Source organism: Nicotiana attenuata, chromosome 12, assembly GCF_001879085.1.
Source record: "Nicotiana attenuata strain UT chromosome 12, NIATTr2, whole genome shotgun sequence".
In the NCBI taxonomy this organism is placed as follows: domain Eukaryota; kingdom Viridiplantae; phylum Streptophyta; class Magnoliopsida; order Solanales; family Solanaceae; genus Nicotiana; species Nicotiana attenuata.
Window position 1 is genome coordinate 9282212 of NC_032000.1, and position 13725 is coordinate 9295936.

The 13725-nt window shown below is 37.5% G+C and overlaps 1 protein-coding gene across 4 annotated transcripts in view; it reads left to right on the forward strand.

The window, feature by feature from the left end:
• LOC109235264 (fumarate hydratase 1, mitochondrial) overlaps positions 1-5586 on the forward strand; it is a 10887-nt gene extending 5301 nt beyond the window's left edge. For all 4 annotated transcript variants that reach the window (XM_019401315.1, XM_019401317.1, XM_019401316.1 and 1 more), the window contains exons 5-18: positions 1467-1577; positions 1679-1762; positions 2629-2727; positions 2833-2883; positions 2968-3017; positions 3227-3308; positions 3435-3529; positions 3673-3739; positions 3838-3888; positions 4067-4162; positions 4609-4707; positions 4809-4838; positions 4989-5054; positions 5134-5586. In XM_019401315.1, the coding sequence (XP_019256860.1) occupies positions 1467-1577; positions 1679-1762; positions 2629-2727; positions 2833-2883; positions 2968-3017; positions 3227-3308; positions 3435-3529; positions 3673-3739; positions 3838-3888; positions 4067-4162; positions 4609-4707; positions 4809-4838; positions 4989-5054; positions 5134-5220 (1068 nt within the window). In that variant the 3' untranslated portion in view covers positions 5221-5586. The remainder of the gene's footprint in view (positions 1-1466; positions 1578-1678; positions 1763-2628; positions 2728-2832; positions 2884-2967; positions 3018-3226; positions 3309-3434; positions 3530-3672; positions 3740-3837; positions 3889-4066; positions 4163-4608; positions 4708-4808; positions 4839-4988; positions 5055-5133) is intronic.

The window sequence follows — 13725 nt, forward strand, 5'->3', positions numbered from 1 at the left end:
TAAGGAATTAGGTTCAAGGTCCATTTTCTCCGCATGGTAGCAGAGAAAGTCATCCCTAATCTTGGTTTACCCATATGTTGGGCCCTTATGCTATATTGTCTATGCACCAGATGTTCAGTCGTGGGCGTGTAGGAATGAGGGTGTTAAGTGTCCCATATTGGTTGAGGGGATGGCTATTGTCTCCTATATGTTCGTGGGGGCGATCCTCGTCTCATGAGCTAGCTTTTAAGATTGAATTAGACCCAATGTCCATGTTTTTATCAGTACCCAGTGCAGGTAATTGAATGCTAAAAATATGAGTGTTCTGTCTTCCACAATATTGTGATTGCTGTTGCAGTTATCTGCAGATAATATATTTCGATAAGGTCAATATGCAAGAGCTCTACCCTTCTCAAAAAGAAATATGCTGGAGCTCTAATGATTATTTCCTGCTTCCTAGTTGCTACCGTTATTAATCTGTTGGGATTTGACTGTTATTTTTGCCTTTTGATTTCACTAGATACTTGTTTGAACTGGCAAATGAATTTCTTTAGCCATGACCCAATATACCTCGACTTTGGACTATTGGGTATGTGTCAGGGAAGAGGGATCCGCCTTTCTATTTTTTGATGGGTTGGTTTCTAGCAATGGAAAAAGTTAATCACATTCTAGAGTTTTCTGATACTTTGGGATTTAAGAGAAATACCTACTGTTATGAATGAATATATTATGCAGAAATCCGATAGATGAAAGCTGCTCAGATAGTAATTTTACATGAACATGCATTTTGCCTCTTAAAACTTTAAGTGCGTTTACTGGTTAGCTTCTGGTGGTTTAGGTAAGAGTAAGACACTGAAATATTACTCCCTTTTATGGGTTTTCCTTTGATTGCACTGGAAAGCATTGCTTTTTGAAATTTGGCTATCTCCAAGACTTAAACAGTTGTGCTTCAGCGTTGCATATGCATTATGTGTTTTCTGTGTTTCTGTGGTAGCTAAAATATTTCAGATCCTAGATGGATTGCAATGTATGTCTTCTGGACCTTTTGAGGAAGTTGGGAACAATTTCATTTATCTTCTTATGATCATCCTTTTACCAACTAGATAATGGTAAAAAGTTGATCTGTCATGAACTCATGTTTTTCCCTTTCTAATGATATATTGTTAAGAGCCCGTTTGGACATAAGAAATTTTTTCCTTTTTTCCAAAAAGTTCTCACTTTTTTCCGAAATCAACGTTTGTTCATAAAATTTTCAATTTTTACGTGAAGATGCATTTTGGAAATTTTCGAAAATTTGAAAAACTCCAAAAAACTGTTTTCCAAAATTTTCATTCAAATCACTCACAAAACTTCAAAAACAACCCAAAATTATATTCATGTCCAAACACAACTCTAAATTTCAAATACCATTTTCACTTGAAATTTTTTTTCACCCTATTTTGGAATTTTCCAATTCTTATGTCCAAATGCCCACTAAATATCTTCAGGTTATTGCAAACCGAGCAGCTGAAATACTTGGCCATAAGCGCGGTGACAAGCATGTGCATCCAAATGACCATGTAAATAGATCGCAATCTTCAAATGATACCTTTCCTACGGTAAGCCTCCTTTAATGTTACTTTTGTTGCAAGATATGTTGCTATTCTTTTTACAAAATTATGCTGACTTCTTAGTAATGGTTATTCTTTTTCATGTGTAGGTGATGCATATTGCTGCGGCAATGGAGCTAAATAAAAGATTAGTACCAAACCTGAAACAGTTGCATACTTCACTACATTCAAAGGTTGACTATTGAGTTATTTTACTTGTATAGTTTTAAAATAATATATAATAAACTCCCCTCCCCCTCCCCCCCCCCCCTCCCCCCCCAAAAAAAAAAAAAAACTGTTCCGATAAGTTTTGAAATACTTTATACAGCATTATGTGGTTCTTGTGTTATGCTATTCTGCTTGCTCAATTACATATATGCCAGATCTATTGGTTCACAATGTTGCAATTCATGCTTATTCTGTCATTAATGCTCAAAAGGGAGCAAGTTGCCCTTTCTTTACTTATATTGCGAAATGGTGAATTTGGTTGAGCATTATGATGAGGATAAATTAAGAAAAATCAAGACAGTATCACAAGAAAAGTCAGAGACACTAAAAAGATTGATTAGATCAGAGCATTATGATGTATCCATCTTCTGTTGGCCTATCTGGAATTATTTATGCCTTTTGATTAGATTCTGCTATACAATACCATTAAATCAAATCAAATGTGCAGTTCAATCTTTTGGAATGCCTTTACAGGACAACAAAGATAAAACAACAACCTCTTTCTCTTTGTTGAACACATTAATTATCTTCAAGTTAATGTTGTTTGCCCAAATGTCGAAGAATTACTATGCTTTTGGATGCGATCCTATCTCACAGGCTGATTATCTTAATTGCCAATCTAAATTTGATCTTCAAGGCTAATGCTAATATTATCAGAGCAGCTAAGTCATGTTATTTGAGTCATTTGCTATTTTGATTCAAATTCTGCTGCTTGCCTTGGCATCTAGTCAATAGATGCTCTCACAAAATCTTCTCAATTTGTCACACTTCTGTAATATTACTATTAATTCTTTGTAACTAAGCCACTTTCCTATCCAATTACTTTTACCAGTCAGTCGAATTCAAGGACATTATTAAGATCGGGCGAACCCACACACAAGATGCAACCCCTTTGACTCTTGGACAAGAGTTTAGTGGGTATGCTACTCAAGTAAGCTCTATTCACTTCCAGCATTTTTAAATGCTAAAGTTGTTACTACAAGTAGAGAAAGATTCTTCACCTTGGTTTGCCTTAAAGTGTTCTTTGCTGTTGTAGGTGAAATATGGAATTGACCGTGTCTTGTGCACCCTTCCAAACATGTATCAGGTTCTTTCTCAACCCTTTACTTTCCTTTACTTTCCTTGTTCCTCCTTTTGTCCTGTTTTAACTGATAACAGCTTCATTGAGCAGCTCGCACAAGGAGGCACAGCAGTGGGGACAGGACTCAATACAAAGAAAGGGTAAGTGTTCCAGTATTAAGATTGGGTTGTGGTCAATTTCAGCCACCTAATCTCCATTATTGGTATGCAAAGGTGGAGGGAGCATTCTAGCTGCCCAGTCCTTTAAATTTGTTTTCGTAATATCTCTTATTGTGTCATCCTTTCATATATCCAACTTCAGCCATGCCATATGTTTTGAGTTGTGGTTATATTATGTTCATTCTCCATAGGTTTGACATTAAAATTGCTGCAGCAGTGGCAGAGGAAACTAACTTGCCATTTGTAACAGCTGAAAACAAGTTTGAAGCACTGGTAATCTCATGATTCTTGAGTGTATTGTTTGTGAATTGGAGGTTCTGGTTGCTTGCTCATTGTTTAGATATAATACGCGGGCAATCGCAACTGATGTTTAGTGTTTAACAATTGTGGCAATGGCAGGCTGCTCATGATGCATTTGTTGAAACCAGTGGAGCTATAAATACGGTAGCTGCTTCCCTCATGAAGGTTGGGAATGATATACGCTTTTTGGGAAGGTATGCGTTTCATATGTATTATTTCCTCAGTAGGTTGCTATCTTTTGGAGACGTCAAAGCTTAGAAGGATGTATGTTTTCCATGGATTATATGATTTTTTCAAATTACTTTCATTTGGAGGATTTACATCCTTTTTTATTCAGTGGTCCCCGCTGTGGTCTTGGGGAGCTCATTCTTCCCGAAAATGAACCTGGAAGCAGTATAATGCCGGTAACTTTATTTCCTTTGTATCTGTTGAAAGACTATGTATGCATCCTCTTGTCATTTTTAACCTTTCTACCCAATCTAAAAAATGACTTCCATTTCAGGGCAAGGTGAATCCTACTCAGTGTGAGGCTCTCACGATGGTCTGTGCTCAGGTAATATATCTGTCTAATGGATGATGTAATCAAATTGTCTTAAGCTTATGTTTTGACTTTCTAATATGCTTCTCCAGAGTAATTGCACCTTGATTTCTAATGCATGACATTTATACAATTGGGTCTACGCTAGTTGTTTGTTTTCAAGTTTAATGGTTGAACCTTTTATGAGCTGCAGGTTATGGGTAATCATGTGGCTGTCACAATTGGTGGATCAAATGGCCATTTTGAGCTGAATGTTTTCAAGCCTATTATTGCTAATGCCCTTCTACATGTATGATCTGCCATTCTTTTTTGTTTTCTTTCTGTTAATACTAAATTAGAATTAATGGTATGCATTTTCAAGTATAAGCTACTGTCAGAGTGAAGCATGGAACTATAAGATGTTTGCCAGCAGTTAACCGCGCTGACTTTTATGTTCTCACCCAGGCAATAGATGTGGGATGGGGTGGGGTGAAGTCTGTTTTATCTCTGATTGTGACTAATTTGTGGTTTCTACACCTCTCCGTTCTTCCTGCAAATTCTGCAAATTTAAAAAGCATGTGCTTTCATCAGTGTTTTAGTACCATTCATAGTTTAGATGCACCATATGTGTGATGCTGTAGTCTAAAGCAGTTAAGTATGTACCTTATAAAAAAAAAGCAGTTAAGTCTGCATCTACTGCTTGCTGCCTTTTTACTTCCCAAGGCTGACATACCTCTCTTTTTCTGTCATGTGTAGTCAGTAAGATTGATAGGGGATGCATCCGCTTCTTTTGAAAAGAATTGTGTGAGGGGTATTCAAGCTAACAGAGAGAGGATTGCTAAATTGTTGCACGAGGTCAGTTACTGTGTATCTGATAAACTAACCTTGGTACCCTCTTCTACTTTACAAGTTTTAAGCTCTATTTTATTGATCTCATTTCGTGTATAACTTTGCAGTCGCTCATGCTTGTCACATGTTTGAACCCAGTAAGTATTCCATCTACTTGTTCAAAGTACATGCTTACCTGCAGTAATTTTTACTCCTGCTTTTCCCGCATAGTTGGGACTGAACTGACAAGAACGATTTAAACCTGAAGAAATTTTACTGATTGCTGATATGCTTGCTGTCTATTTCAGAAAATTGGTTATGATAATGCTGCTGCAGTTGCCAAGAAAGCCCATAAGGAGGGAACCAGTTTGAAGGTAATGATATTTGTTAATTATGTTTAGGGCATCAAAAAATTTTTCTTAATAAAAAATTGACGTATATTTAAATCTGCAGGATGCTGCTCTCAATCTAGGAGTCCTCAAATCTGAAGAGTTTGATGAACTTGTAGTTCCCGAGAAAATGATTGGTCCAACTGACTGATCAGCTCCATTAGTTCTATCAAATGAGAGAGAGGACCATGGCTGTAGGTGCACCATATTAGCTGCTTTCGTCCATCAAATGCAACTAGGAAATAAAATATTTAACGCAATTCTTGAGGTTTTGCTCATTCCTTGCAATTTATCAGGGGGAAATGCCTCCATTTTTTGTAATAAGATCCCGAGCTACAGCGAAGTAAATAATGGACTGAATCATTCATCTTACCATTTGCTGTCGTGATTGACGGGGTACTCTTTTCATGTTCTATCTATGTGTCTTTTGAGGGCATTTCATTCCAAGAAATACCTTTTTCATTTGACACTATATCCTGGTAAGAAATAAATAAAGGTGTTGATTTGAAAAACATTATATACTTGTTTTGAAAACGATACTCTTGTCTTGGTCGTGCCGTGGACTTCTTTCTCCCTTTACTGACCCAAAAAGTAGGGGTGGACATTCGGGCAGTTCAGATTGGACATGAAAATTTTGATTTAGATTTTTAATTTTCGGATTGAAGAACTTACAATACAAACAAGATCGGATTGCATCTGATTTTTTAAATTTGACTTTGGATTATTTGGATTGGATATTTCAAATTTTGGTTTTGAGCCGATAAACTGAGATTCTACTTACAAAAAAGGAACATCCAAGTAAAGTATTCATATCAAATTATCTTAGTATTTCCTCATTCCCACCATAATCGTTCAAATAAAGTATTCTTGCAAGCAGAAAAATCATTATTAAGGAAATGCAAAAGATGCATTAATAAGGCCCTACGAATTAACAAGTCAAACCTAATAATACCATGTCAAATTAGATACTTCCTCCGTTTCAATTTAGATAAGGGAGTTTTACTCGGCACGAAATTTAAAAAAAAAAGAAAAAAAAGACTTTTAAAACTTGTGGTCTTAAAAGCTTAAGGGGTAAAAGTTTTGTGGGGTCATGACATTTGTGTGGTTATAAAAACTTTTCATTAAGGGTAAATGGGTAAAAAAAAAGAGTTTAAAGTTAAATTATTTCTAAATTTAGAAATGTGTCATGTACTTTGGAACAAACTAAAAAGAAAGTACCTCATCTAATTTGAAACGGAGGGAATAGTAACTAGGGATAGCAACGGGGTGGTGTGAGTGCGAAGTGGTGCGGGTTAGAGGGCATGCGGGGTGGGTTATAGGATATGCGGGTGCGCGGCGAGGCGGATTCAAACATCTTTTAACAAAATATGCGGGAGCGGGGCGGGTTGCGGTTGTGATCGTGCTCAATGTCTTTTGAACAATTCCTCACTTGTTTGGTTGAATGGTTCTTTAGCTTGAAACTTACCAAAAGTTTTTTTTTTCTTTTTCTTTCTGTAATAGAGCAAAATTCTTAAAATAATAACTATCCGAAAACTTAATCAAAAGTTATTTCTGAAATGTTATTCCAAAAGATTATTCAAACAACTCATCTATGTGAAAATCATTAGTCCTATGACTACCCGCCCCAGAATTTCGAAGATTTTGTAGTAACAAAACGTAAGAAAAGTTTACCAACGTGGAATATTTCATTGTAATTATTAATTAGACTGCAACTTAATTTCAGTGTTAATTATTACAATCACAGTGTAGGCATGTAAATTTTATTAAAATTAAATCCATGAAATAATTTGGACTATAATTTAAATTCAAGATATATTGGTTCAAATAAATATATGGGCTAATATAATTGAATTAATTATATAAGTCCAATATATATGGATTAAATAAATAAGTCTTAACTTTATAGGAGCGAAGGACTCATGAGGGCACACTTTGAGTCCCAAACTTTCTGTCTGAAGCAAATGCTGGAAGAAGAATTGCTGCTTTCAAGCGTGAACCAGGTTCAGGATTCAGACTAGGAATTGCTATTTTATCCGACCTATTCTCTCTCAATTGCCTATCCTTTCTAGATGAGTGGGAGTCCCTTAGCAGTAGCTTCCAACACTTAAGATTGACCTCCTCAAGTGCCAGATATGAATGTTTTATGAATTTCATACGGGACTACTTACTTACCTAAAGTTCACTTTTGGCTTATCCATTGGGCTAGCCCATTTAATTGGGCTAAAGTGGTGAGCCCACTTCATTAAGCCCAAGATGTCATCTTCCTAGAGGCCCAGTTTGGCGCCACGTGTCAAATGACGTGGCACGCCAAGTCAAACGGAAGAGCCAATAGGATCATGCCATGTGTCAAAATGACAAGGCATGCCAAGTCACACTAAAAGGCCAATGAAATCGTGCCACGTGTGCAAGTGACATGTTCTGGCCAATTAAATGTGGCCATGTCACACTTCAATTTGATTGGTCGGAAAGAGTTTGTTCTTATCACAACTCTTCCCTTCCACAACTATAAATAGGGGTCTTCATAACTTAGAAAAGACACCAGAAGATATAACAAGAAGCAAGAAAGAGCTCGTGGATCAAACACTGCAAATTCCTCCACAAGTTTCAAGCTTCAAGCTTCAAGTTCAAGAAATCAAGTTCAAGTTCAAGAACGAAGAACAAATCAAGTATTCAAGATAAAAAACAAAGTCAAATCAAATACAAGGCGTTCATGATCAAGGCTACTTGTTCGTGATAAAATTCGTGGCAACAATCAAATTGTTCGCGACGGATAAATCAAATTCAAATTCAAGATCAAGCTCAAAGGCCCTTGAATTTATACTAGAAAAGTAGAATCAGAGGAACCATAGAGATTGTACACTCAAATATTTAAAATAAAATACTACGATTGTTGCGATATTTTTTCGGCTTGATTTTATTTTCTCGACGCAAATTTATTGTCTACACACAGTACATATCACAAAGATTGCAAATCATAATCCATAAGTAACATTAAAATCATTCTCTTTCTTGATTCTTTTTAAAATAAGGGAAATTCAGCTTGTAGCTTTTTAAGGAAATTACCCCGCTCGCGAAACATACATACGACACAGTTACACATAGATTTTAATAAGCAAACTCAATCTCGCTCCCTCTCAAGGCAAACAATAAACATAAATCAATAACAATATCAACAAGACATGATGTAAGCCTAAAACTACCCGGACATTGGCATAGCTAGTAGCTACGTACGGACTCTCGTCACCTCGTGCGTATGTAGCTCCCGCAAATAGAAGCACACAAAAATTTAGTTCACATATGGGGTTAATTCCCTCTTGCAAGGTTAGAAAGGAGACTTACCTCGCTCTGAAGTTCCATGACCGGCTCCAACGCCACTCTAACACTTCAAACCAATGCCCAACGCTCCAACACTAGCCAAATAATGGACAAACTAATGAAAATACACTCTAATACTTATAACAATTCGATTTAAACAAATTCCCAACTCCGCTTGAAAAGTCGATAAAAATCACCCTCGCGCACACGTGCCCAGATTCCGAAATTTTTCGAAGATAAACTTTACCCATAACCCCACGAACTCAAACATATGATTTATACTCAATTCCATACCCAAATCGTGGTCGAAATCCAAATATACCAATTTTCTAGGTTTCTACCAAAACTCCACAATTTCTACAATTTTCCATGTTCAAATCCTTATACAAACCATGTATTTTAACTTGAAATAGGTGGGAATCACTAACCTTGACATAGATGACGAAAATCTCCCTTCCAAGAGCTCCAAAAATCATCCAACCAATTGAAAAATGGAGGAAAAACGGCAAAATCCCGTCTTTAAAATAACACTGCCCAACACTGCCCTTCTTCACGTTTGCGATCATAGCCTCGCGTTCGCGAAGGCTCTAAATCTCCCTTGCTTCGAGTTCGCGGTTGGAGCTCCGCGTTCGCGAAGGCTAATGGCTCCAGGTCCTCCAGGCCCCCTTCCCTCTTCGCGTTGCCGTACCCTTGGCCGCGTTCGCGAAGGCTTACCCAGCTCCTGCCTTGCGTTCGCATCCATTGCCTTGCGTTCGCGAAGGCCAAATCCCAACTGCCTCAAAGTTCCTCTTCGCGAACGCGGGACTCCCTTCGCGTTCGCGAAGAAGGAAACCAGATACAACAACAACATCAACAAATCACGGAATTTGGTCCGGAAACCACCCCAAAACACACCCGAGGCTTCTGGGACTCCATCCAATCGCACAAACCACTCCCATAATAACACGGACCTGCTTGAGACCTCAAATCACATCAAACAACGCTAAAACCATGAATCTCACTCCAATTCAAGTTTAATGAACTTTAGAATTTCAAACTGCTACATTCGATGCCGAAACCTATCAAATCATGTCCGATTGACCTCAAATTTTGCACACAAGTCACATTCGATATTATGGACCTACTCCAACTTCCAGAATCAGAATCTAATGATAGGCTATAATTACATATTTTAGTCGCTTATTACACTCTTATTTACTGCACTTTAATTGAGTTTGAGCTTTAATCCCTAGTATTTTGCACTAATTGTCTATTTTATGCCTTGTAGGAGTTACTCAGAGATACGTAGATATTATGGAATGAATTCAAGTGATTTGGAGCTTTGAAGTCTGAGTAAAAGCCCAAGGAATTAAGCCGGGATCATGTTCGGGGATCAACGGATGATAGTTAAGAACGAAACGAAGAATCGAGCGGGCATACGACGCATTGTCTAGTAAAATGCACATAACTTTTCACTCAGAACTCCATTTGGGCTCCACAATATATCGTTGGAAAGCTATTTGAAAGGGATACAACTTGCATGTTTTGCATTTTTGCGAATTACCACTACCGTAGGGCAATGTGCGGCGCGCCTGCGAAAATTTCCTGCAGCCTGTCAGAATCAGTTCTCTAAACTTCCCCACAAGCACACCGTGTGGCGCGTTGCCCCATGCGGCGCGCCTGTGCAAATTTTACAGAGCTAGAGTCCTATTTCGCGCAGGAAAAGGTGTTTCGTCTGGGCCCGACCCTATTTGGTATAAATACATGTAAAAATGCTATTTTGAGGAGGGGGACATACTTTTGACATAATTTAGACCTAAGGAGGATAAGGAGACCAGGGATTCGACCTAAGGAGGCAAGAACACACTAGGAGCAAGGCGGAGAATTCTTCTATGGGTTTTTCACTTCCTTCTTCCTATTTCCATTATTGGTTATGAATTCTAGTATTGTAGTTACGCATACTATTATTAATAGCTAATTTGTTATCTAGAGTTTTGATAGAACCTTTTGTAGGATAAATTCTTGTTATGTTTTTTATATAATTGAGCTGTTGGATTTCTCTATTTGTTCAACTACGTTTATATTGTGGTTGGTTGAAGAGCTCTCAATCGACTGTGCCTATTTAGTGTGTATTACTCGGGAGAGAGTGCATATTTAGGTAGTTATTAAACAACATCACTCCTAACGTATATGAGGGATCAATACGGAGGGTTTAAAGGTGGGATTAGGGATGACGAAACCTTGGGTGCGATCCGAGTGAGCCGTACTTAATGCCAGCTAGCGTAATTCGGGAGAGTATGTCTAGTAATTATGGTAATTACTGGGGAGAGAGTTACGACAGTCAAAGCGCTCGTGATCGGTAGAGAATACTTAGGCGAATTTATAGAAAACGTAGCGGGAAGGATTCCGACAATAGGGGAAATCATAACTCTAGACCTCCTTAATCTTGTCTCTAACCCTTAGTATCTTTATTTGTTAATTTAGTATTTTAATTTGTTAATTAATTAGTTAAACACAAGAATATTAATATCTATAAGTTAGGAATTGTTCAAGCTTGTCTTCTTGGTGATATTGAACAGCTGTAGCTAAGCCTTAGTTCTCTGTGGGATTTGACTCCGGACTTGTAAACCGAATTATATTTGCAATGACCGCTTAGTCCTTTGTATAAGGCATAGTTTGGCGACCGTTGCCGGGGAACTAATAGTGTAGTTGTAGGTGTACATATTTTTAGGTTTCAAGTTTGAACTTTTATTTTATTTTAGTTTGTTTTTGTATTTTTTTTTAATTTTTTTGCTTTACTTGTTGATTTGAGAACATGGCGTCTTGGAATTATGAGAGTTTTGATGTTGGTAATTCTACTTTTGATCCTTATTATGCATATTATGGAGGAAACCACCCATTGCAAAATTATCAAATATTCCCGAGAGCGAGTTATGTGCACCAACTCAATCTTATGTGTGGAATGTGTGTGATATGTGTGGTGGTCAAGATGGTCACTTTTATGGTTGTGCTTATATTTCTTATCTTCCCCCAACCCCTTACTTTGATGGTTCTTCTTTTTCTCGTGAAGTTAATAAGAACAAAGAACCCAGGGATGATGACATGAAAAAGATCGAGGATATGCTAAAGTGCCTTGTGGAACAATATGATGAGACACAACTGCGGGTACAAAGGCAAGATGTAACTATTCGCAACTTGGAGGCTCAAGTTAGTCAACTAGTTGAAGCTTTTAATGCCCAATATGCCAATATTATGGATAGCAGCCAAGAACAGTGTGCATTAGATGCAGAAATTGAGGTACCAATAGAGGGGTCCATAGTAGAACACCAACAACCAATCAAACTAGAATATGAGGATGCTGATGTTGTAGAAGAGATACTAGTGTCAACAAAGGATATTGAGGATACATATTTAGTTGACTCTAGTGTCATTGATACTGAGAATGTTGACAATCCCAATGTTCATGTAGTTGAGCGCATTGGTCCACACTCGAAGCATTTTTCCACATTGTGTTTGGATGATGATATGAAAATAGAGTCGTCCGAGCCACTTGAGGAGTCAAGGGATGAGGAACAAGGTGCCTACATTCTAGAATTTTTCTTGCTAGAAAATCAGGATTACACACCTCATGTAAAGGCCAAGAAGTGCAGTATGCTACATTGGTTGCTTGGGCCGGTTAGATTTGTTCCTCCACCCCTGGAGCATAGCCGAAAACTTGATGCCAAATTGGGGGTCCAATTCATAAGTTCAAAGTGGAGGCAGAAAGTGATTCGCGTCGTGCCGCGACGTTAAATCAAGCGCTTGTTGGGAGACAAACCCAACTTTACTCCTTTCTTTTATTTTTTTAGTATTTTTTTTAATTATATTATTTTTGTAGTGTCGATTTTTGATTTTCTAGGAGCATGGAAAGCTAAGCTATCGGAAGGATCCAACAACAAACCAGATGGTTGGAACTAAGTGTGAGGTACCCGCACGAAGGACCATGCTTGGGAGAAGTCTGAGTACCCCATGAGCTGCTAGTGCTTCGGCCTTTGACCTACCGGGGAGTTTTTTTACCCTCTTATTAGTATGATGTGCATTGGGGACAATGCACAATTTTAAGTGTGGGGTGAGGAGATTGTCTGGGTGACTTTCTATGCTATTTTAACTGTGTTAGTTTAATTGAATTCTGCTTTTGTTTTAAAAAAAGATTGGACTTTTCCCGACGATGGATATCCTAGACAATTTTCATGAGGGATTTAAGTCTAAAAAAAGGATTTCCTTTGTAGGTAGTGTAGTAATTCCCCCTTTGGTTTTTCTTTGTGCCGCGGTTCTTTTCCAAGGGTTTTGTTTGAACCGGGTAGTAGTTTTTTCCTTTTAATATTTTTAATTATTTTTAGAGTAGATTAGAATTTAGGGAAAATAGATGAAGAAAGATAAGATTCCTAGGTTCTCTTGACTTGTTTGATAGTAGCATATTTATGCTTTGGCATGTGTAGTATCTTCCCTATGAGCTAAAAGTGCTTATGATGCCTTGGTTATTTAGATTGCATGTTTCCTGACGCCTATGTCTTATTTTCTTGACTTATGTCCCCTTTGTGCTTAATGCTTAACATCTCGTGGCTTTGTGAACACTTGCATTTGTTGAGAGTCGGAATGGGACCATCCTTAGTGAGTCATGTGTCATATGTGAAGTGAGATTTTTGTGTAGTCCATGTCATTGCACTTGTGTCTAGAACTTGCCCGATATGTGAGTCGAAGCGAAATTTTAGGTGATACTCGGTTTGAAAAATAATTTTAGGCTTTCCTTGATCTTTTCGAACGTTATCGCTAGCACAAATAAAATCTATCCCTATTTAACCTTTTGAGCCTATAGACTTTTATTTGGCACCCACATTACAATCCTATACCCTTTTTATTCTTAATTGACGTTGTTTTGATCCTTTTACCTCTTAAAGTACTTTAATTGTGAGATGAGCGCTAAAAGAAGTAAGAAGGGACTAAGTGTGGGGTGGCTTTTGAGTGGAACCAATGAAAGAAAGAATGGTGCACTTATTTTGTAAAATAATACACCACTAGCGGAAATTGAAAAAGAAAAAAAAGAAGAAAAATCTGACAAAAGAGAAGACAAAATGTTGGTGAATAAATTGTTGTCTTGTTCTTGCTAGTGGAGTATAAATTGAAGTAATGCTTAAAGAAAAAGGAAATATTTTTTTGGGGGTGATATTGTTTGTGAAGTTGAAGTTGTATTGAGAGAATTTGTGCTTAAAGTTGATTATGTGATGTGTTAAAGTGCTTAAGAGGGTGAACCGTTATTCCTAAAAATATCCTACCCATCCCTTAGCCCACATTGCAACCTTGAAAAAGTCCTAATTGATTTTAG